Below are 24,989 nucleotides of genomic sequence, written 5' to 3'. Positions count from 1 at the left end.
AGGGAGTCTATTTAATTAGCAATAGATTGTCTCAATGCCAGTGAAGCAGGGAGATCCTTGCACTATTAGGTGAGGTGGTTAACAACACTGTATCCTAGCAATCATGACTGAACTACAGCAGACCCCGGAGCGGCGTGCTCAGCGCCGCCGCTGCCGGACTGTTGGTAGGGCAGCCGGTTGCGTTGTGATCTTAGTGTGTTTCGTGCTCCTCGGATTCCTGGCCTGGTGGTTGACCCAAGAATTGCAGCTCACTGTGGACCGAGCCAGAGAACAACCCAAGCAACGTCAGAAGAGGTTTATTCATAATGTGAACGAGACAGATGGACACCCTCATATATACCATACTAATATGTGGTACAGATATGTTCATTTATTGGCTATGGAATTACGTTACTAATTGTTATGTTTGTTCGCAAATACCTATATCCTCAACACACCCAGCTCTGACAGCTAAACCGTACCCTGCTAGGGTGACAGAATGTCTTATCATACGGATGCATAATCAAACTGTATTTCGGGGGCAGCAGTTCTCAGCAAATCTGATAAGATGTAACACCACTTGCCTCAGTGCAACCACTTATATGATAGGGATTTCAACAGAGGACGTACAAGCGTGCCCAAGTGCTGCTCCATTGACTAGACTGAAGGGAAACGCAAAAATATCATCACGTTAAATTGTCATCACAACGGCCATTCCCAATTTGCTTTTACGGGACAGGGAATAAAAATGTAGGTAAAATTAAGAAACGTCTGTGTACCCAAACGTATGTTTTATCAAATAATTTAAGCCTAACCAAAACATAATATGTGGATGGTACTTATCTTCATCACATTGGATGGGGATGTAATTATACAGGCTCCTGTCCATGGGGAACGGATGAATCATGTGCTTATGTTAGTAAGTTTTTGCTACCACCTGTAAATGGTACTCTGGTGTATGATGACATCTATTGGCTTTATGGTTCCAGACTGTACATGAGTCTCCCACCAAATTGGGGTGGTGTGTGTGCACCTACCCAGGTGACTGACCATACATATGTGGTAGGACCTCCACAGAGAAGAATGGCAGCACCAGACGGAGGAGATTGATATACCCAGATGTGTTACCACATAATCACATGTGGGGCTCGGATGTACTAAAGGACCAAAAAATCGTGGTCTGTAGGAGATAAAATAGCACATTCATTGTTCCCCTGGATAGGAGTGGGAAAAAAATTCATTAATGATTGAAACTCTGAATTATTGATTGGGTCTGTTCATGAATGTAACTAAAAAAATAGTAGCAGCTCAAAACACTGAAATAGATGCTTTACGTACCATGGTGATGCAAAATCACATGGTTTTAGACTTGCTTACTGGTTCACAGGGAGGAGTTTGTGTTCTGCTGAACACAACATGCTGTACTTTCATCCCAGACTCCATTCATTCAGTGGATATGCAGGACGCATTGGAAGAGCTGAATAAACTTCGTGATGCAATGCATAAAGACACCCTAGCCGTGAACCGGTGGAATCCCTGGTCCTGGTTGACTTCAGGACCATGTTGGCAGTTACTATTGAAAATGGTGACACCAGTTATTATAGTCCTAATTCTGATTGGACTTTGCATGTGTTGTGTGATCCCTTATATCAAAACAATGGTTGGCAAAATAGTGTCAAATACATTTGTACAGTGTAATCTGGCCTTCCAACAAACTATGCCAAAATATCAAGCATTGAAACAGTGAGACCTTAGTGGAGAAAACTGTAATGACTGTACTGAGAATTATGATGATATTGAAAAGCTCACAACTCCAGTTCAAGCTTGAACTGTTGACGTGATGAGTTAACACACTCTTAGCCTATGAAGCTTTAGCTGAAAAAGTAATAAGACAAGTGGTGTAGTCGAATAATACAGAAAAAACAGTTCATTTATACCAGTCGGTAGGAGTGATGTATGGTGGTGGTGTGGTGATAACAGAATCTTTGACAGACTGCCACAAAATGTGTCAGGTTATTGTGCATTAATATCATTATTGTTACCCATGACCCCTGAAGACGTTACGACATATGCAGCCTCTCTTATTCCTGAGGATTGGCAGAAAGGCATAGCCAGACATAGAGTAAAAAGAGATTGGAAAGGAGTAGGAAATCCAACATATATTGACGCAATAGGAGTCCCCAGAGGAGTGCCTGACGAGTATAAACTGGTTGATCAAATAGCAGCTGGATTCGAATCTTCCATCTGTTGGTGGTGTTCAATTAATAAAAACGTGGACAGAATAAACTAAGTTAATAAACTAACTAACTAAGCTGGGTGATGCCTACTATATGTTTAACAGGTGATAAACAGGTGGGAAATGTTAAGGATTTTATATATATATATATATATGTTATCACTGTTAAACATTTGTACCTTTTGTCTTCTTTCTGATGAGAACGGTGTTGTGCTGTTTGCACTTAAACCCGAGAATGTACGTGTTATTCAACCTTGTTTTAGCATGCTGGGGTCAATCTGAACTGGGAATGAGAAGCTGGATGTACTTATTATTATTCTGATTGTGATGTGATGCTTAGTGTTCCAGGCAGATGCAGAACAGCTGATAACTGCGAACGAGATGTGCTGACCTTCGACGATAAGAGAAAAAGAAAGAAACTGTTTTGCTTACAGCTGCACTTATTGACGTGTGTGTTTATGTTACGGGAAGAAACTTGTCTTGCGTCATTCCCCCCACCCTTAGGACAAGTTTTTGTTTATGTGATGAGGGATTCACTAATAAAAAGAGCGAAGCGCAGGCCAGACTTTAGTGTAGCCTTGGTGTACAGCCTGGCCGCACTCCGCGCGTAAAATTTGACTTTCTGTCTCACTGGTGTTTCTTGACTCTGTTTGTCTTATCAAAGGTTTTAAGAATGTTTGGAGGAGAAAATACCCAACACAGCCCACATTGCCCTTGCTGCTGCAGCCTGTAATGGCTTTCATACCATTCCAGACTTCCCGCATGTTGTTTTCACCCATAATCCATAACTGGGGTTTTATGTTGACCTTGTTTGACCTTTACTTTGGAGACCATATATTCAACACAGTCAAAACTATTCCATTTATTAATCCTTTTTATTTCAATCAATAATTTGCATCATTTTTTACTGAAATTGGCGCAACTTTAACCCTGTACAAACTGAAACTGATCTTTGTCACCATTTTTACCCCATAACTCCAGAACATTCCGTCATACATAGTCCAAACTACCTACCTTTTTGAAATCATTATGATCAAACAAGTAATGTGATATAGTTTTCAACATGATTAGAGCATTTTTAATCCTTGACCTCTGTGTAAGTCTTCATTGACCCCTACCTGGGTACAGCTACCACCCTGGGATGGCTATCATACATTTTTGTGTAGGCCATGATACACTGAGGCTGGATTATAAGTGTAGTTTTTTCCATTTAATTGTTACTGATTAGGTCAAAACTGATGACTGGGTCATGCAGAATTTGGGGTGTGTCCATCTGAGTGCTCAAAATTGTGGGTGTTGAACATACAAATGGTTGAGACTTATTAAGGCTAAATGCAATTTTAGGAGCTGAAATTGCATCTGTGCTTTTGCACGTTTGAAACCTTGGTGCTAACTTGCCCATTGCTGCACAATCAGAGCAGACATGTATGAATCTGATTCAGCAGCATTATCCGTGAGCTGTATCCATTTCTCAAACTCAATAATCTTCTTTTACAGTCTTCAAAAAGAGAACATCATGACCTAATATTAATTTATAGTGACCTATTTCAAAAATGAAATTAAATGTGACATTTGTCATGTCAACTTATCTTTCCCCTTTTTTGTCAACGTTACAGTTCTTTCAGTATTTTATCTTTTCATGTTGCATGTCGATTCAAAGCCACACTGAACAGACACACATTGAACAGACGTATCCCGCGATAGAGGGACTGGAACAGCTCCTGCCCGAATGGACACAGAGCTGATTTACAGCAGCGAGACTTAAATTAATGAAATCAAAATTACCTTTGTCCATGCTTTGTTCGGGGGGGGTTAGACAGCAGTGTGCTGAATCCGGGTTCATGCATTTCATCTCACATGTCCTATGTAAATCCTTTTCAAGGCACGTTCATTTTTGATTTGGTAAATGTTCAAAAAATAAAATAACAATGTTCAGCTAAAACATGTTTGTCTTATTTTGCACACACAAATTTGCACACAAATTTGCGTTTAATGTTATTAACATATGCAAAATCCTCATGTACATACTGCTGTCTATGTCACATCACCGCCTGCTGTCATGTGCACACTTATTCTTAGTCACTCAGAAAACATTCTTCAAACCAACTCCTAAAACTCTGAATTGCCCACTCAATTTACTGGTTGTTGGAGGTCTTAGTAAATCAGGCCTGCTGCAGTGCTGCTGCAACCTGAAGGACATCGTATAGATTATGGAGAATCTCAAGTGGAAAAGCAGGGCTTAATTCATTCACTGCAGCAGGCTGTTGAAAAAAGACTTATTCTTTCTGTCAGGTCCAAGCATTGCAACTTTAGTTACAGATGATGGAAAGGTACACTGTTGGGTCACTTCACTTGAGCATGAAAAGAACTCCACAGAAGGTTCTACAATAATGCCCAGTACATTACAAATCAAGCTCATTTTCATCACTGCAGTGTGAACAGTTTTGTAAGTTTACAGAGAGGCAGCTTCATATAATCAGGTCTGTTCAAGTGCCCATGAGGAATGTTTCACAATCTATTGTTTTCCTCTGGTGTACTGTGTTCCTATGATTCTTTTGCGTGAGTATCAGTCAATCTCTGGATTCCCACAAAGCATGCAGTCCTTCTACTTACCCACACCACAGCTATAACAAGTGCTTTGCTGGCTGCTAAATGCATTAAACCCTGTCTGTTTGATCTATTTATGCTCCTGTGGGTTTGGTTCATGCATGCACTTTATTATTTGCAAAATTTCTGTAAATTATATTAACTGGGGCTGGAAAACGTGATAACTACAATACAGCAGATTGTGCTGGCGCATAGACAACATATACTCCGCCCTCTACATATGCCTGATTGTTTTCATGAAGATCTTTAACTTTTGTGAAATACACAATAGTGAAGAAAAATGATTGATAAGACAACATTTCTCGAGAATGTGTGAAGTTTTGACTCACAGGGTGCAATGTTGAGAAATGTTGGTTTCTTAGAATGCAAAAGATGGAGAACTGTGCTCTACTTTTTCTGGGTCAGGCTCAGAACTTCTCAATCACCCTTGTATCTCGCAATGTTAAAGCAAGAGAAAAAAATTCTTGATCTCACTCACACTCATCACTCATCTTCAATCACTTATCCGGGATTGGGTCGCGAGGTCAACAGCTCCAGCAGGGGACGCCAACATTTCCATTCCCAGGCCACACTAACCACTTCTGACTGCTGCATACCAAGGTGTTCCAAGGCCAGTGTGGAGATATAATCTCTCCACCTAATCCTGGGTCTTCCCCAGGGCCTCCTCCCAGATGGATGTGCCTGGAACACCTGCCTAGGGAGGTGCCCAGGGGTCATCCTTACCGATGCCAGAACCACCTCAGCTGGCTCCCTTCAATGCAAAGGAGTAGTGGCTCTACTCCGAGCTCCTCACGGATGGCCGAGCCTCTCACCTTATCGCTCAGGGAGACACCAGCCACCCTCCTGAGGATGCCCATTTCAACCACTTGTACCCGTGATCTAGTTCTTTCGGTCATGACCCAACCCTCACAACCATACGTGAGAGTAGGAACAAAGATTGACCAGTAGATCGAGAGCTTCGCCTTTTGGCTCAGCTCCCTTTTATCACAACAGTACGGTGGAGCGAATGCAATACCGCCCCTGCTGCGCTGATTCTCTGGCCAATCTCACGCTCCATTGTCCCCTCACTCATGAAGCAGATCCCGAGGTACTTGAACTCCTTTACTTGGGGCAAGACCATATTCCCTACCCAGAGTAGGCAATCCATCAGTTTCCTGCTGAGAACCATGTCCTCAGATTTAGAGGTGCTGAACCTCATCCCAGCCGCTTCGCACTCGGCTGCGAACCAATCCAGTGAGTGTTGGAGGTCACAGGCCGATGAAGCCAACAGGACAACATCATTTGTAAAAAGCAGTGATGAGACCCTGAGCCCACCAAACTGGAAACTTTCCTCCCCGACTACACCTCGATATCCTGTCCATGAGTATCACAAACAAGATTGGTGACAAGGCACAGCCCTGGCAGAGGCCAACCCCCACTTGAAACGAGTCTGACTTACTGCCGAGCACCCAAGCACAGCTCTCGCTTTGTGAGTACAGAGATTGGATGGTCTGAGAAGGGGCCCGCTCACTCCATACTCCTACAGCACCTCCCACAGTATCTCCCGGGGCACCCAATTTTTTTACCGATGGAATACAAAAAATCTGCAGTTGGTGTGAGAGTGTGGAAGTAGAAGGTTCAGAACATTCCAAGCTTTAAGCAGATATGTGATTCATGTGTATTTGTATTTTGACAGCATCCATGCTGGGTGATAAAATGACAACAGTGTTGATGGAATTGAGCATATGAGCTGTGCTGTGTACTGCTTTGTACCAGCCATAAGATAGGATTCAAAATTTGCAGTCTGCATGGTGACATGAGGCTTCAATCTACCAACACCACAAATGCAAAAAGTCACAATTTGGCAAAACGTCTTACAGACATTACAAAAGGATACAATACCTTTATTGTCATGGTTCTGTGAGTATTAAGAAAATGTCTGGCATAAAGTTAAAGTGAAAGGATAACGTTTGAGTTACATGGTGCTGCTTTGCTTGGTTTCAGTATCTGTTTTTCAGTATTTATGTGGGGATCTTTGTAGGTTCACTATGTGCAGTGTGGGTGCCTTTTCACCATGATTGCGTCAAAACATCATCATGCCCTTGGTACTGTAATCAACTGAATGTACATCCATGCACACGCACGTCAGCATCACCTCCGCGCAATCAGAATTTAACAGCTTTAATAAGAGGTTGGCTCAGGGTGACTGACAGCACTCTGAAGGGCCTGCGACTCCTCTGGGAGTGGAATGTGTCAGACGGCCTCGCTTGACAAGTTGTGTGTCTGGACTTAAATGCCGCTGACGAGGTTCGGTCTCTCAAGGTGGAGGCCATTTGATCCCATGTGCCTACTGAACAGATTTACAACCACTTAAAATTGGATGTCAGAAATAAAAAGATTGACTAATGAATGTTTCAGTAAAAGTTACACGATCTGCAAGCTTTTTTTTTTTTTTTTGACAAATCTTTTTTTCTTCCTTGACATATTTTCCAGAGAAATGTCAAACCACAAGTCAACACTCGCATTTACGTGTGTGTGGTTGTGCGTGTATGTGAAGACATTGGTGCTATCTCATTTGTGTGGGGATCGTTTTCATTAATGCCATCATATCTGATACCATGACGGATGTCAAGTGAGATTTTAGATGATGTGAACAAGCATCCGACCAAGCTAATAATCAGATCAGATCACGTCTGGGATACTGCGCATCCTGCATCCATTGCACTAATGAATTGCTCTGATTCCTGGGTGGCAGCCACCCCAGTAAACAACCGAACTGTTCATCTGATGATTTCTTCAGTGAGTGAGTGAGAGAGACACTTTTAAATCATGGGGGTGGGTGGGAGTATCAGCAAAGTCAAAGTCAAGAATTTGTCCAAATATTTTGTGTTGGGGACATTTTAAAGAAACTTTATACGTACACCTAAAAGTACGATTAAACACCAACATGAAATTATTAGGGCTGGGCAAGTAATGCATAATTAATTAACACAGACATTTTTTTTTTTATCACACGTTAACACAGTTGTTTTTTTATTGCAAGAGTCTGTTGCTCACAGGCTTTTGTTTTGCAAATCTGTCACTAATTAATGCTGTGCTCACAGGAACCAGTGTGATGAGTCCCTGACATCGGAAAAGAAAAGAATTGGCGGATAAACCAACCTACATGGAGAAGGGAACGGAACTTTTACATGACCATTTTCATTTTACAGTGCTTCCAGACAGCGTCGTCAACAGAACCAAAGTTATTTGCAGCCACCGCAAAGCTGCATTTTCTTATCAGCAGAGTACTTTGAGTCTTAAATATCACCTAAATGCAGCACACACAGCTGATACCAGCAAATCATTCAAAGAAACACACTGTGGTGTGAGGCTTTGGCAGACTACGTTAGATGCAGCGTGTGGGAGAACTATAGATAAACAAAGGGAAGAGAAGCTCGCAGATGCGACAGTGAAATGGATTGCTACAGACTGTAGGCCGATTACTGTTGTGGAGGACATCGGGCTGTGAGACATTCTGAGAATCAACAACAACAAATGACACCACATATGAGATTCCCTCATGACACACCATAAAGGAGAGGACTGTAAAAGCCACAACTTTACAACGTGCACCCACTGTTGCTCTCACTGGGGACTACTGGACATCACTGCGTAACCATAATTTATTTTTATTTACCTGCAACAGCATAAACAAAATGCTGTTGTTAAGTGTTTGCAGAACAAACGTTATGGCACTTTTGTTCATAAAGCAGAAAATTTAAAATCAAATTGTGCCATACCCTACTTTTGAAATCTTTTTGGATTTTGCATATAACAATGTGATTAATCATGGAAATCATGTGATTAATCATGATTAAAATTTTTAATCGTTGCCCAGCTCTAGAAATTCTATATCAACTTTCTCATATATCATTTCATTTCATTTATATAGCGCCAAATCACACCAAAGCACTTCACACAAGTATCAATTTTCTCTTGGTCATATAACCTTTGAACTTAAGTGGCCTTAAAAGTTTAATCTCCAGGTTGCAATGGTTGAACAAATACAGTTTGGGGCAATATAGTTTAAACAATGTGGACAGTTGTGTTTTCAAGATAAAAGCACTTCAGTTTTGGACAGATTTGATCAAATGATGAGGCATAAGAGAGAACAGAGCCATATGTTATATTCAGTGGTGGGCACAGCTAACCAAAAGGTTAGCTTCGATAACAGATAATCAGCTAACTGTAAAGTTATCTTTTATAAAGCTAAACCAATAAACCACCCAAAAATTTATCGGAAGCTACAGCTAACTGATAACCTAACTTTATTGTCGCCGGTACACTTGCAACTACTAACAAGCTGATTTTGAGATTTAACACCACGATTGCTTCTGGGAGTATTAAAGGTGACCACAGACCCAAACAATGCGTCAGTACGTCTACCTTTGTGTACCCTTCCCACTGCTGGAAGCTCCTATTTACTACATAGCTTGCAGCAGTGAAGCAATTGAGAGAAGCAGCTGCTAGTCAATAGCAGTGTCGCTGTGAGGCGGAGGTCTTGGAAAATACGAGGTCTGTTAGAAAAGTATCGGACCTTGTTTTTTTTTTTTTCAAAAACCTGATGGTTTTGAATCAAGCCTGCTTGTGTGAGCCAACCTTGAACCTTCGTGCGCATGCGTGAATTTTTTCACGCCTGCCGATTGCGTCATTTGCTGGCAAGCAGCATTTGTGTGAGGTCGTGTGTAGTATGCTCGTCGGATTTTCACTGCAAGGAAAATGATGGAAACTGAGCGACAGAAACTGAGCGACAGGTTTAAATACATCAAATACAAATACATCAGGTTTTTGGGAAAAAAAAAAGGTCCGATACTTTTCTAACAGACCTTGTAAGCAGTGCACATCAGGATGTAATTCATAAAGAATGCAGAAAGTCTCACTTTGGAGGAAAAAAACGTTTTAGTCAATTGTAGTTTATTGTCTGTAATACAACGCTTGGAAAGAGGTGTCAATTTATTTAAAGCGGCAATTCGCTTTGAAGTTATTAATTCCGTCTCGGCAGAGAGCCGCGCAGTGTTTGGAGCTGTGCCAGCGGAACGGAGGACGATTCTCGTTTCTTGACTGCAACAAGACAAGAGTCCCAGTTAGTGACTTTAGTCCACACAAAAGTGACTCACGATCGACATATTTTAATGGCTTGGAGAGGGGTTAAGAAGCGGAATTGCCCCTTCTGAAGAGCGACGAAGCAATGAACCAACAAAGCACTGGTTCGAAGCACTGCTTCATTGGTTCAACCTTCAAAGTGGAGTCGCGCTGCAGAAGTGATTGATTACAGACCCGCTGCAATAATGTAATCAACACAGAGAAATTATCATTTTCCCGACAAACACCCTCAAAAACAACGGCTGCTCTGAAGGACTGATAAGGGAGCAAAAAGGCTTTTGATGTCGGTGGATCAAATCATTTCTTAATGATACCCGAAAAGAACTGGTTCTCAATACCCAATCCTACTTGGGGAGATCCTTATTTTTTCCAGATGACTTGGTTTAATTCTTTAGATTTTCACATGGTCTTAAACCCAATAAGATGTTCCATGTGTGTACTTGCAGGAGCTGCCTCAGCTTTTGATGTGGACACCGCTGTGCAGTAATCCATCAGCACTATAAAACACAAAAACCTTGCTGCTCTCATGTGGTCGTATCGTTTGCAGAGATGAGGCTCTAAATGGCTTTCTCCATCCCGTTCATAATGCATGCCACCCTCCAACGGAAGGCAGCAGCAGGCTCTCTCCTACAGAATGCAGAAACAAGGGGTTTTCTAATCTGCAGCTGAGCTTAGAGAATTTATTTTATAATGGCTGAAGCGTCAATCAAAACACCAAACCACTAAAATGGTGATCTGTATGCTACAGTTGTCTGTCTGGATAGTGGCTATCCAGTACCTGAGCCAGCATATGTGGCAGAGTGCAGCATCAGCATATATTCCAAGACATGACCTTAAACACAACAGTGCAATGGTTTTACTGATAGGTCTATAAATACAGCCACAGTCAAACCATTTAATCCACAATTAGCCAAACATATGTAAGCTTCCTGATGTAATTACAGCAATTTTGCAAAAGACCAGTCTATGTGGTGTATGTAAACCTTTGATTGGAATATCTTTTATTTCTTTATATTGACATTATAATTTAAATGGTAAATGGACTGCATTTATATAGCGCTTTTCCATCTAGATCAGATGCTCAAAGTGCTTTACACTAATGCCTCACATTCACCCTGATGTCAGGATGCTGCCATACAAGGCACTCACTACCAGTGATGCCGGTAACGCATTACTTAGTAACGCGTTACTCTAATCTGACCACTTCTTTTAGTAACGAGTAATCTAACGCGTTAATCTTTCCAAGTCAGTAATCAGATTAAAGTTACTTCTCCATGTCACTGTGCGTTACTATTATTTTTCATTGTGGGTCGATAGCAGCATTAAACTTGGTCCGTGGGCAGGAGGTCGGGGTTCGACTGAACTGTCCACTTTAAGCGAGCTGTGAGCTTTTCATCCACGGTTTTTTGCAGCTGCTCGACTCGTCCTCACCTCTTAAAGCGCGGTGATCAGCACACCTGCACTGAGCTTTACAAAGACATTTTTATACTTTTTTTCCTCCTTTATTTAGAATTCTGATCTGAGCCGCTCCGTATCGTCTCGTTAAAAACAGCTGATACTCCGCGATGCATCAACAACTAACACTATTTTCCACTCAAATGCACCTAAACTCTCTTTCTGAGGACCACATGATGTGAAAACGCAATAAAACTTTCTTACCTGTAAATCTGGTCCTGTTTTCTGCATAAATAAATGTTATCCATTCTTTGTGCTCAAACGCCAAAGCAGGGGCGAATCCAGATGGAATGGGGGCGTGGGGCAAGGATGTGCCCCCCTCAACACCCCTAGATTAAAGGTACAGTTTTGAAGCCGTTTTTTACTACAACTACTAATATTGCTTAAAATAATAATAATTTTGACAAGTAAAATGTTTAGAGAGAATTTAAATGTTAGAAAAATGTTAGAATTTAATAGTTACATTTATAAACAATGTAGGTTTGAAATAGCAAGTTTTACTGTTACAGTGCTGTCAGCAGTTAAATATGAGGTCAAGAAAGAGGTCTTTATTTTACTTTTTATAAAACAAGTATTTATTTTCATTGAAGTCAAGAAAGGGTGACTATAAAGTGAGTTTTGGCAAAACAGGTATCATTGTCATGTTGACGTGGGTTGTTGTCGACAGCTGGGAAAGTAACTAAAAAAGTAACTAGTAATCTAACTTAGTTACTTTTACAATTGAGTAATCAGTAAAGTAACTAAGTTACTTTTTCAAGGAGTAATCAGTAATCAGTAATTGGATTACTTTTTCAAAGTAACTGTGGCAACACTGCTCACTACACACCAGGAGCAACTAGGGGATTAAGGACCTTGCCCAAGGGCCCTTACTGATTTTCTGGTCAGGCTGGGATTTGAACCAAGGACCCTCTGGTCTCAAGCCCAACACTTAACCACTAGACCATCGCCTCCTCTATAAACCCATTGTTTGGTCACTTGACCTTTCAAAGACAGATCTGGAAGCAAAGCAGTTCTTCAGGGAACAAAAAAATGGTTGCCGTTTCAAATAGTTTAAATGTTCTGTGTTATTATATCTGAATCGCTTCATTATACACTATGTATCAAAAAATTGCATAAATGATATTAAATGCTATGTTGAAATAATGATATGTTGTAAAATGTAAATCAATACATGACTGGAATAAAATGACATTACCAACTCTACATGTCAATCGATTTGTGCACACCAGGAATACTGCTTAAAACTACACAACAATGCACAAAATTGCCAATATTGCATAAACGACACATCCGCAAATCCCCTAAACTGTACATCCTTTAGGGCCCCTTCACACATAGTATGAATAAGTACAACTCAGGCCAACTCACAGCGGAACAGCTCGTTGAGTGAACCATGAAAACATTGAGCCGACGGGTAGGCGTGCAGGAAGTGGTCAGATGACTCCTCATATGTGGTTTTCGCTTTACAACACAATGCTTATGACATTGTTACCCGAGGCCATCAAATATGGCCATTGGGTATTGCAAAGGCTTTTCATCCATCTGTCCGTCTGTCTGTGCTCAGCATAAGTCCAGTCCTATTACTGACAGACTCTTGAAATTCATAGGGAACATTCTTGGGACACAGACCTTGGACAAGTTCAAAGATGGCGAACCTTGGTGTATTTTAAGGTTAGCCATCGTAAAAAGTCACATTCTATTTCAATCTGATCCGTTTTGTTTTTGATTGCCAATTAGAGTAGCTGCACCGTGACGTCAGCTGCTGGTCTCTTCAATACCACTGTTTTGTGTGTTTATATACATGTTTCTCCCATTCACCCTATTGATGTTTCAAATCCAGCAAAACCTCGGACAGGTAGCCGTGCTGCGAGATCTCAGTAACATTGAGAACTGCACTGAAACGCTCTGATCAGGCTGCACTTTAACCGCTGCACACGGACAACACCATTAACATTGCAACATAAAACTATTTTTATATTGTGCCTAAAACTCTCATGAATATATTCTCTGGGTTTTTAGATGTTGATATTGCGTTTGTTTTACATAAACATGCGAGAATCACAGACTGTCTCTCCGTTATTTACCATGGGAGCTGCTGTGGGCTACGCTCGCTTCCTGATCATGTTGTTCTGGAGGAAAGTGAAGTTTGCTCTTTAACGTCTTGATTATTGTTCTTTACAACACTGTTTGTCCTCTTTGTTCCAGACTAATATAAATAATGTGTCTGAAATTCAGTTTGCATTTATTAAATTCCACGCAGATTAAACGTAGCAGACACGGATTATTTGCTATAATTGTTTTAGCAAGTTTTCAGGGTATCATGCAGCAGTCTCTTATTAACGTGATGAAAAGCATAAAAAATTACATTTTTGTAGTATAATATTCATTTACAATTGTCATCATGTGGATTCTCTATGTTGTTTGACTGCAGCGTCCCTCTCTGGCGCGCAAGGGATTATGGGATACGTCAATAGGGCGAACATTATGTAAAAGCTAGCAAGAAATAAACACTTCTCAAACTGAAAATGTTGTTTTTGGAACCTAGTGACACATCTGAACGTATTTACAAGACATTTCCTCGAGGTTAGCATGGTGACGTCACTTTGTTGTGTACCTGCTTGCTAACAGCTTTATTTCTGGTATATTATGTAAAAGCTAGTGAGAAACAAACACTTCTAAAACTGAAAATGCTGTTTTTGTAACCTGATAACACCTATGGAGTAATTTGCAAGACATTTTATGGATTAGCTTGCACGCTAACTTTTGCTAACTCAAAGCTAGCTTCCCAAACCTGCTCAGAGTGCCGCTCTCATTGGACGGACATCTCTGCTACTGTGGCATTGTGGGATAACTCGGCCACAGATTGATCTTGCTGGACTACTTTGTTTCTTAAATATTTATTACATGATATTTATACAATATTTATTATTAAACTTCAGTTATCTTTATAATTTTATTACTGGAAAATTTTAGAATTGATTGAGATGAGATATACTCATTATCTCACAGGAAACTACTTTTTGAGCAGGAATTCATCAAGCACATCAGCCGCGGGCATGTACTAACACAGAACACCCAGAAACTGGACAGTGGTTCGGCCATAACAAGAGAGTCCACTTTTAGCTTGCCATAAGCTAAGCTAGTGGCACTCGTGAGTGTGCTAACTTCCTGTGGAGTTAAATTTGTCTCATTAATAACTGTAAAAGCACAGAGGGTGATCTACAAATATTCCATGATTTTCACAACTTGAACGAATGATGATTTGATATGAACATGTGCAAATTGTACATAAGACAACAGGATCTTAATAATAAAGTAAACAACTGTAAATTACAAAGAACACAATACTCATACAGCCAAGGGTATTTTAGTATTGAGTGTACATTTTTTTATTTGCTGTGGCGTCTGTGTTCACCGCTGACGTTAAGTCACCAGGCGGTCTGATTTGAGGGGCCTGCCTTGACAATCTTTCATTAGGGCTCTGTGTTGGTTCGATACGCTGCTAGTGGTGACAGTCCGTATGTGTTTATGGTGACGTGTTTGTATGTGTCGTGGTAAACCTGAGCGACACTCACCAGCTCCTTCTTCTTCATGCACTCCATGAGAATGATGAACAGATGCTGGGCCTGCGTGCGGCTGTAGGTGAAAGTTTTCTGGATAGTCACCAGCAGCTGGTCTCTCAGAGACTCGTTAATTATGCTAGAGAGGAAGGAAAGTGTGGAAACAAGTGTCAGGAAAAAGGTTATTTATAGAGTAGGAAAAGGTAACAGTAGGAGGGAGGCAGACAAATTAGATGTGCTTGACAGTAAGAGAAACTGATGTTCACTGGGACATTCCGTGCTAGTAAGTCTGAATCCCCCGTGAGATGTCATTCTGCATGTTTTCTTTTATCCATAAATGGATATATTTAGCTGTAAAATAATAATAAATAAATCACCCATCTCATGAAAAGCACAGCAAAAATATGTGTGTGGTATTGAAGTATTTTTTTGTTGTTTATTTGTTTTCGGTTTTTTTTTTTTTTTTCAGTTTGATGCATCACTTCATTTACAGCCCAAAACGTTTGTCATAAACTTTTAATTAAACACATTGCATTTGTTAAAACACCATATCCTTGAAAGGGATAATTAATGGCATTTTTTTGATATACAGTGACAGACAAAAATTTTGATTCATTATAAAAATTCACAGAAAGGCAGTATAAAAATAAATAAATTGTATGTGAGTTTCTGCATCTGTGAAAAAAAGGAGCCTACCCTCCCTCCTCTGAGTATTTATGTCCGAAGGCCAGGATGTCTGAGGCTCTGCCGCTTCCATCACATACTACCACAGGGACCGGAGGTGTGTCCCTGAGGTACTCCAGCACTATGGAGATCACATTAGGGCCACCCTCGACAATCAGAGCCACCACTGGCACACCCTGGCCAATACCTGTGTGTAAATAAGAGCGAGGCAGGACAAACAGAGAGAGAAGAAAAGAGAAACAGTAAACTATTCATATCCGTACACAAGAAGAAAACAAATGAAGTCAATGAAAAGCAGAGACTCTGATCTAAACATAGAAAAACTCAGTCCTGGTTTGTTCACAACAAACAGTAAATAACAACTTGAAGTGTGAATCTACTCTCACGATGGTGTACACCTCCTGATTTTCTTAGATCTGTTTTTGAAAACCAACTGTGCCAAAAATAGCCAGCCCACTTTGGGCTTTCTGCTCTATTCCTGCCACGAGTCTGCATATGAAACACACAGTAAAAAGGAAAAACTGGCCATACAAGACAAGGTAATACGATAAGGACACCAGGGACAAAACTGTAGACCTGCAGAAGGCTGGGATGGACTACAGGACAACAGGCAAGTAGCCAGAGCCGGCCCAAGGCATACGCCAACTACGCAGTCGCTTAGGGCCTCCATGCCACCAGGGCGCCCCGAGAGCACCGAGACGTTGTGATAAAAAGTAAATATATACATGAAATTAAAATAATATTGAATAATTTAAACGAAATTGTATTACACCCGAAAAACATAAATTCATTTTGACAAAATACCAATACTAGGTTAATTGATGCCTTCTGTTGGCTGCTGCCACCGTTGGACAAATTTCGATGCACCGCTTGGGTCAGGTGGTCGATGACTAATCGTGAGGAACGAAGTGAGCGCAAGTCATGTCTCAGAAAAGAAATTATCCCTCTGGAGCGGAGAAAAGAAGAAAGAAGAAGTTCAAGACGAGAAAAAACAGCAAGACAAAGGTAGGTTTGCATGTCCAATATTACAATTTTTCTTGTCATTATTTAAATGATCCATTCGTAAGTCAGAGCGACTGCAAGGGAAGCTCAGCTTCCCCTAAAATGTAAAAAAATAAGTGATCAAATATATGCTGTTGTGTGTACATGTCATTGACTAAATATGCGCTAAACGCGCTCAACTTTTGTTCAGAATCAGCTTCTTATCAGTGGTAACGACGCGGCTTTCCTCTCACTCAAACCCGCAGCTTCAACAGTGTGGACGCTGACTTCAATAGCAACACACAGCATGCAGCGAAACGAGACGAGTCATTGGCTAAATGCTGGGCTTTGTCCCGCCCATCGGACGCTCAGCGTGTCTGGGGGTCTATGGGGCAGTGGGCTGGCCTCGGCTGGCCCGGACGCTCAGCTTCTGCATGATGATTGGATGATCTGTCTGAGACTGAGTCCCTTTTTGATTGACAGCGAAATGAGCGAATCAGCGATCTTTTGATGTAAACATCCGTGGGAGCATTTTCATTCTGTTCTGAGTTGAACCGGAGACTTTCCTAATCCTCTTAGCGCTATTTTCTTTGTTAAAAACAACTACCGACAAATCGAGCTTCTATTTCTAGTGTTTTTTTTTTGTAGCTGCTTGTGTTTGGAGACTGACTTCTATCACTCTTTCTGACTTCTATCGCAGTTTCTGTCCCTACTGAGCAGCGGGTGCTGCTGAGCTCCTCCACCGTCACAAAGCACTCACAGGCGGATACACTTCACACTAGCCTCGCGCCAGTCCCAGCTAGCGAGCTGCACATAATGGCAGACAATTTGAATGTTGTGGACCGGATTTTGGCGAAGTCATTTGATAGTCTTCCTTACGAAGAAAAACTTAGAGTTAAACAGCAGGGCAGATCAACTTCTCAGATTAATTTGGTGCAAAAGGTGGGGAAACGTAGCTCAGCTCTCAATGGTTTGCAGGCTAAAGTTAAAGTAATAGCCCCCAGTGCAATGTTTGTACATTGCTATGCACACACATTGCTGTTATGTTGTGGATTTCCATGTTCATTTTGGAGATTATTTAAGTATTGTATTTATTATTTAAGTATTTAATTTTGTTTACAACTTTATTTTTCTGTAAGATAATGTGAATGTCATTTGATTCTATTTTGTATTTGGATATTGAACATTTTCATTGCACATCTGAAAGAAATTAAACTATTTAACATGTTTACTATAAATGCAGTCTCCTGCCTGCTGATGTTACTTTCAAATAGTTAAATTAATGAGCCATACTTATACATCACTCTGTATGTAGAAGTTAATTAAAACATTTATGAGTTTGCTACCCCTTTAAGGTTAAAAACAAGAATGACACCTGTATGATGTAAGATAATTACAAATAATGCTAATGATTGTGGGTACGTTACACACATAACAGTGTAGCCTATGGAATAATGAGGCATCTGGTGCTGAGGTGATGGTAGGGGGGCCCCCAAATGAAATTCTGCTTAAGGCCCCATAAAGGCTTGGGTCAGCCCTGCAAGCAGCTTGGTAGAAGACAACAACTGTTATGGTTATTTATTAGAAAGTGGAAGAAACACAAGATGACTGTCAATCTCCCTTGGTCTGGGATTCCATGCAAGATCTCACTTTGTGGGGTAAGGATGATTCTGAGAAAGCTCAGAACTACACAGGAGGACCTGGTCAATGACCTGAAGAGAGCTGGGACCACAGTCACAAAGATTACATTAGTAACACATGATGCTGTCATGGTTTAAAATCCTTCAGGGCAGCAAAGTCCCCCTGCTCAAGCCAGCACATGTCCAGGCCTGTTTGAAGTTCACCAGTGACCATCTGGATGATCCAGAGGAGGCATGGGAAAAGGTCATGTGGTCAGATGAGACCAGAATAGAGCTTTTTGGAATTAACTTCACTTACCATGTTTATAGGATGAGAACAACCCCAAGAAAACCATCCCAACCGTGAAGCATGGGGGTGGAAACATCATACTCTGGAGGTGCTCTTCTGCAAAGGGGACAGGACGACTGCACCGTATTGAAGGGAGGATGGATGGGGTCATGTATTGCGATATTTTGGCAAACAACCTCCCTCAGTAAGAGCACTGAAGATGGGTCATGGCTGGGTCTTCCAGCATGACAATGACCCCAAACACACAGCCAGGGCAACTAAGGAGGGGCTCCGTAAGAAGCATTTCAAGGTCCTGGAGTGGCCTGGCCAGTCTCCAGACCTGAACTCAATAAGAAAAGGGAGCTGAAACTCCAAACCTGAAAGACCTAGAGAAGATCTGTATGGAGGAGTGGACCAAAATCCCTGCTACAGTGTGTGTAAACCTGGTGAAAAACTACAGGAAACGTTTGACCTCTGAAATTGCAAACAAAGGCTACTGTACCAAATATTAACATTGATTTTCACAGGTGTTCAAATACTTATTTGCAGCAGTAACATACAAAAAAAAAAAAAAAAAAACATACATTGTGATTTCTGGATTTTTTTTTTTTTTTTAGATTATGTCTCTCACAGTGGACATGCAGCATGAAAATTTCAGACCCCTCCATGATTTCTAAGTGGGAAAACTTGCAAAACCGCAGGGTGTTCAAATACTTATTTTGTGGGCACAGATAACCAAAATATAGATAAGACAACTGTAAAATTATCTTTGATAAAGATAAACCACCCAAAAATGTATCAGAAGTTACAGATAATCGATAAATTCCAGTGTTGTCTAGGGGACATTTGCAGTTACGAAAGAACTGAAATTGATTTTTAACACGATCGCTTTTGAAAGCATCAAAAGCGGTAAAAGATCTAAAGAATAAGCAAGAATGTTTGACCATACTGCCCCATGCAGGAAGCACCACATACAAATCCTGAGAGCACCCACAAAATCAACTCTTTACTAATCATAGCCATTTTTCTTTCAACATTCTGCTCCTGCTGGAAGCTCTTGTTTACAACAGCCCTCCTACGACAGAGGCACACCAAGAGCAGCCATAAGGCCAGCTCTCTATCAATTTCAACACTCCGGTCAGGCGGAGGTCTTGAAAAATAAAGTCATACTAACTTATGGTTTTTTGAAAATACTGATAGAATAACTCCATTAATGTCAATTCTGTTTTCAATTTGTACAAAGTTAAAATATAACATATATCTTTTAAAGTTGAATAAGGCACTAATTCTGAGGTTTTGTAACAAACACAGACCGCAAAGCATTCTGGGTAAAAGTGCTAAACAGTGATTGGTTCAGTAATCCATTATGTAAACCAACACGTTAATATGACGTGTGTCATGTGTTGGTTTAAAGATAAATGTGCTTTTGTAAAATATTCCATTTTTATTTGTAAAAACAGGCATTTTTACAGAGCCCTGGAAGTGTCATCGCAATTGCATGTTTTAAAACTCAGTTCGCCTTTGCTTACAGACGAGTGGTTTCTGTTTGCAGAGGGTAGAACAACATGTCTATTAGGAAATTTTTAACAGATAGGTCTCAACAGCTTTAACAGTTTTAAAAGTTTTTCACTGTTCAGCTTAGTTTAGTACGTTATTGGTCTAAAAGTTATTAGACGGTAATTCATCAGAAGATAATTAGTCCAATGATGGTTTTTAAAAGATAATCTGATAATGAAAACATTATCTTCGATAATTATCTGTTATCGGATTATCGGACGTGTGCCCACCACTGTGTGTGTGTATATATATATATATATATATATATATATATATATATATATATATATATATATATATATATATATATATATATATGTGTGTGTGTGTGTGTGTGTGTCTAATGCATCTTGTACAAACAGCATAAGTGAAGCCCAGAAGTGCGTGAGAATGGGCGTCAAAACATGATGATCTAATGATGGATTTTATCCTTTCCTTTTGCGTGGCCATGAGAAAATTCTTACAAGCACACACTTGCACATATGCGAGTAACAACTGAAACAGACATGGGGAAGAAAAGTAAGAAAATGCAAGTCATTAGCTTGCTGCTGACACTGTTCTGTGTTGATGTATGGTTGTGTGATATGCTGTGACGCAGTGGCTTTATAGGCGAGGCCTCAAAAATATTCTCCTTATGTAACTGTCGCTGTTGCAAAGCTTTGCAAGGAAAAGTATGATGGTGGAGGGGATGCTTCTGCGTGCGCGTTCGCATATACGTCTGCATTTGTATGTGCTTGCATGCCTGTATGCATGAGAGACAGACAAGGCTTTTCTCCTCTGTGAATTATGCAGACCAGGATAAGGGTGCGGGGCCGTGAAGATCCGCCAGTTACACAGCTTTTGAATTAGAAGAGTCACAACAGCTGGCAGAAAAGGCAACCACATGAAATTGCATGAGAGGATGAGAGCAGTGTGGTCAACGAAAGAGAGACAAAGACAAAGAGAGACATGACTGGAGAACAGAACAACCAAAGTGAGAAAGACAGCAGGAATTTGCAGGAAAAAGTGGAGTTTAGGAAATGGGTCGGAAAAAAGACAAAACAGGAAAGTAAAAAGGTGGTGTAAGAAAGAAGTTGACTCAGGTGTATAGAGTTTATAATGTATTAAATGGATGTCAAATTTTGTAATAACATATACAGTAAGGTATAGATAGAAAACTGGCAACTCACAGTTTTGGAGCAGAAAAGGGTACAGGAAGAAGTTCTGGTGAGTGTTTGCAGTGGCCATTCTTACCTACCTACACCTGCATGTCTATGTGCAGCAAAACCTACTTCCCAGTTATAGATAATTATCCTACATGTCATGCGATTAGCAGACGACGATCCATTCATGTATGAACAGAATAGGATGTACTGTAAAAACTTGGCAAATCACAAATATCAAGGTATCTTACTGCAATAGACTCAAACTCAACTTCTTACAGTTTGGAAGTTTATCCAGCTAATATGTTTTGTTCATATAAATTGCTTTACTTTTTAGACAAATTTGAAGGTTGCAGTTATACATTATAAAGAATTATACATTTAGGAAATTGCTGAGGAAGCTCATAAATGTAAGATCAGATTAATAGCTTGATGTTTTAAAAATTCCATTATGAACATTTTAAACTGCAGCTCAAAGAATGACAGTACCAGTTGACAGCTCACATTACCCCTTTACAGCTTTACAAAACCAACATTTCTTCTTCTTGCTGCTCTCAATAGGGCACCTCATCTCCTCTGCAACTTCCTCTGTCACACCAACCACCTGCATGTCCTCCCTCAGCACATCCATAAACCTCCTCTTTGGCTTCTCTCTTCTCCTGCCCGGTGGCTCCATCCTCAGCATACTTCTCCCTATATACGAGGTCTGTCAATAAAGCAACGGTCCTTTTTATTTTTTTCAAAAACTATATGGATTTCATTCATATGTTTTTACGTCAGACATGCTTGAACCCTCGTGCGCATGCGTGAGTTTTTCCACGCCTGTCGGTGACGTCATTCGCCTGTGAGCACTCCTTGTGGGAGGAGTCGTCCAGCCCCTCGTCGGAATTCCTTTGTCTGAGAAGTTGCTGAGAGACTGGCGCTTTGTTTGATCAAATTTTTTTCTAAACCTGTGCGACACATCGAAGTGGACACGGTTCGAAAAATTAAGCTGGTTTTCGGTGAAAATTTTAAGCATGTCTGACGTAAAAACATATGAATGAAATCCATATAGTTTTTGAAAAAAATAAAAAGGACCTATACTTTATGGACAGCCCTCGTACTTGTAGTTCCTAGGGTTTGTAAGAGTAGAATGGGAGGCAGAGCCTTCAGCTTTCAGGCTCCTCTCCTCTGAAACCAGCTCCCAATTCGGATCAGGGAGACAGACACCCTCTCTACTTTTAAGATTAGATGTAAAACTTTCCTTTTTGCTAAAGCTTATAGTTAGGGCTGGATCAGGTGACCCTGAACCATCCCTTAGTTATGCTGCTATAGACTTAGACTGCTGGGGGGTTCCCATGATGCACTGAGTGTTTCTTTCTCTTTTGCTCTGTATGCACCACTCTGCATTTAATCATTAGTGATTGATCTCTGCTCCCCTCCACAGCATGTCTTTTTCCTGGTTCTCTCCCTCAGCCCCAACCAGTCCCAGCAGAAGACTGCCCCTCCCTGAGCCTGGTTCTGCTGGAGGTTTCTTCCTGTTAAAAGGGAGTTTTTCCTTCCCACTGTCGCCAAGTGCTTGCTCACAGGGGGTCGTTTTGACCGTTGGGGTTTTTCCGTAATTATTGTATGGCTTTGCCTTACAATATAAAGCGCCTTGGGGCAACTGTTTGTTGTGATTTGGCGCTATATAAATAAAATTGATTTGATTTGATTTGATTTATATACCCTGGGTCCCTCTCCTCTTTGACTTTCTCTCCAAACCGTCCCACCTGAGCTGTTCCTCTATGTTAATTCCTAATCATGTCCATCCTCATCACTCCCAAAGAGAATCTCCACATCTTCAGCTCTGTCTCCTGTCTTTTTGTTCACACTACCATTTCTAAGCCATATGACATAGCTGATCTCACTAGTCTTGCCATTAGTCTTTCACTTTCACTCTTACAGATATCATTTTGTCACAAGTCAACCTTGCTACTTATCTCTATCCACTCCACCCTGCCTGCACTCTCTTCTTCACTTCTGTACCACACTAGAATAGTTGACAAGTATTTAACCTCATCTACCTTAACCATCCCTACTCCTTGTAACAACACTATTTCAATGGGCTCCCCTCATTCACACATGTCATCAGTCTTGCTTCATTCCCCTTCTCTCCCCAGCGTATATCCATATCTCCAGGCTAGTCTCAATCTGCTCTCTAATCTCATTATAGATCACAGTGTCATCTGCAAACATTGTAGTTCATGGAGACTCCTGTCTGATTTCATCTGTCAACCTGTCCATCACCACTGCAAACATGAAAAGACTCAGCCGATCCTTGATGTAATCCCTCTCCACCTTAAATGCATCTGTCATTCTTACATCATCTCTCTGCTGTCACACTGTCCTTGTACATATCCTGCACTACTCTCACATACTTCTCTGACACACCAGACGACCTCATACAATACCACAACTCTTCTCTTGGCACCCTGTCATAAGCCTTCTCTAAATCAACAAACACACTCTGTACTTCTAAATCAGCACTCTTAGAGCAAACAATGCATCTGTAGTGCATGGATGATATTGCTGCTCATAGATTTTCATCTATTTTTAAACTAAGGTTCCACTGCTATTTCGCATAGAAGCATGCTGTGGGTGACAAGCTTTATCCCTCTGTAGTTACTGCAGCTCTGCACATCACCCTTGTTCTTAAAAGCTAAACCAACAGACTCTTCTCCACTCCCCAGGCATCCTCTCACTCTCCAAGATTTTATTAAACAATCTGGTCTGAAACTGGAATGTCATCTGGAACAACTACCTTCACACTCTTCATCCTCTTCTTAGCTGTCCTCACATCATCCTTACTAATCCCTAGCACTTCCTGATTTACTCTCTCCATATCATCCATCCTTCCCTCTCTCTCATTTTTTCATTCATCAACTCCTCAAAATATTCCCTTCACCTTCTCAAGAAACTCTCCTCACTTGTCAGCACATCTGCATTACTGTTATTATTATTATTATTATTATTATTATTGTTTGTTTTGTTTAATAACTCAAGGGTCCATTTTAAAAGTCAAATGTGTCAAGCACAGTAGCACATGTATGCTGCATCTAAAGCTACACCAGCAGCACCAGCAGAAGGGAATACTTGCCTGAAGGCACTGAATCACAATGAAACCCAAAAATGAATTACCGAGTCATTTTTTTAAAGGAGAAAATGCATTTTAAAATGTGGATTTAAGGGGCATATCTAACTCCAATCAACAGTATCTTTTTTAAAAATTATACACCCATTCCATCCTTTGCAACTCTTTAACTTGTGTGAGTCCTGATGTACCTGATAAAATAAAATTAACCATTTAGCATCAGAAAAACGCACACGGATTCAGAGCTGGTTTTAGCCGTAAAAGTGACATAACTTCAAGTGGTACCTGAAGGTCACTCCATCTGTGTTCAGCTACAGTCCACTTCATGAGTTATTTGAGTATGCACTATCTGGGCTGTTTTTGTCTCTAAATGTAATATGGTTTTAATATGTTTTTAATGTGGCTTTAATATATTTTTAATATGGTTTTCAAATTCTTGAAATTTCAAATTCAAATTCTTGTACTTTGCAATCAACAAATGTCCATCTCCCCCCATTTGTATCCCATGGTGTATTCAGCAAAACAATGAAGAAAACAACATTGCCTATGTCTCAATAACACTGAATCATAATGATTACATACCATGAAAGTGATTTCCCTGATTTCACTCCTGCTGTGTTCACACACACAACCATGTAGAATTA

At 40.6% G+C, this 24,989-nt stretch overlaps 1 protein-coding gene across 7 annotated transcripts in view; it reads right to left on the bottom strand.

The window, feature by feature from the left end:
* Positions 1 to 24,989, bottom strand: part of trpm3 (transient receptor potential cation channel, subfamily M, member 3) — a 746,932-nt gene that overhangs the window by 208,744 nt on the left and 513,199 nt on the right. For 6 of the 7 annotated variants that reach the window (XM_034170010.1, XM_034170014.1, XM_034170008.1 and 3 more), the window contains exons 7-8: positions 15,658 to 15,832; positions 14,977 to 15,100 (exon numbers count right to left, since the gene is read on the bottom strand). In XM_034170010.1, coding sequence (XP_034025901.1) covers positions 14,977 to 15,100; positions 15,658 to 15,832 — 299 coding nt within the window. Of the gene's footprint in view, positions 1 to 14,976; positions 15,101 to 15,653; positions 15,833 to 24,989 lie in introns of those variants that run through there. The other variant, XM_034170013.1, reaches the window with a different exon arrangement.

Source organism: Thalassophryne amazonica, chromosome 5 (genome assembly GCF_902500255.1).
Source record: "Thalassophryne amazonica chromosome 5, fThaAma1.1, whole genome shotgun sequence".
NCBI lineage: Eukaryota > Metazoa > Chordata > Actinopteri > Batrachoidiformes > Batrachoididae > Thalassophryne > Thalassophryne amazonica.
The sequence above is the reverse complement of the archived record's forward strand: the minus strand, read 5'-3'. Positions and strand labels throughout refer to the sequence as shown.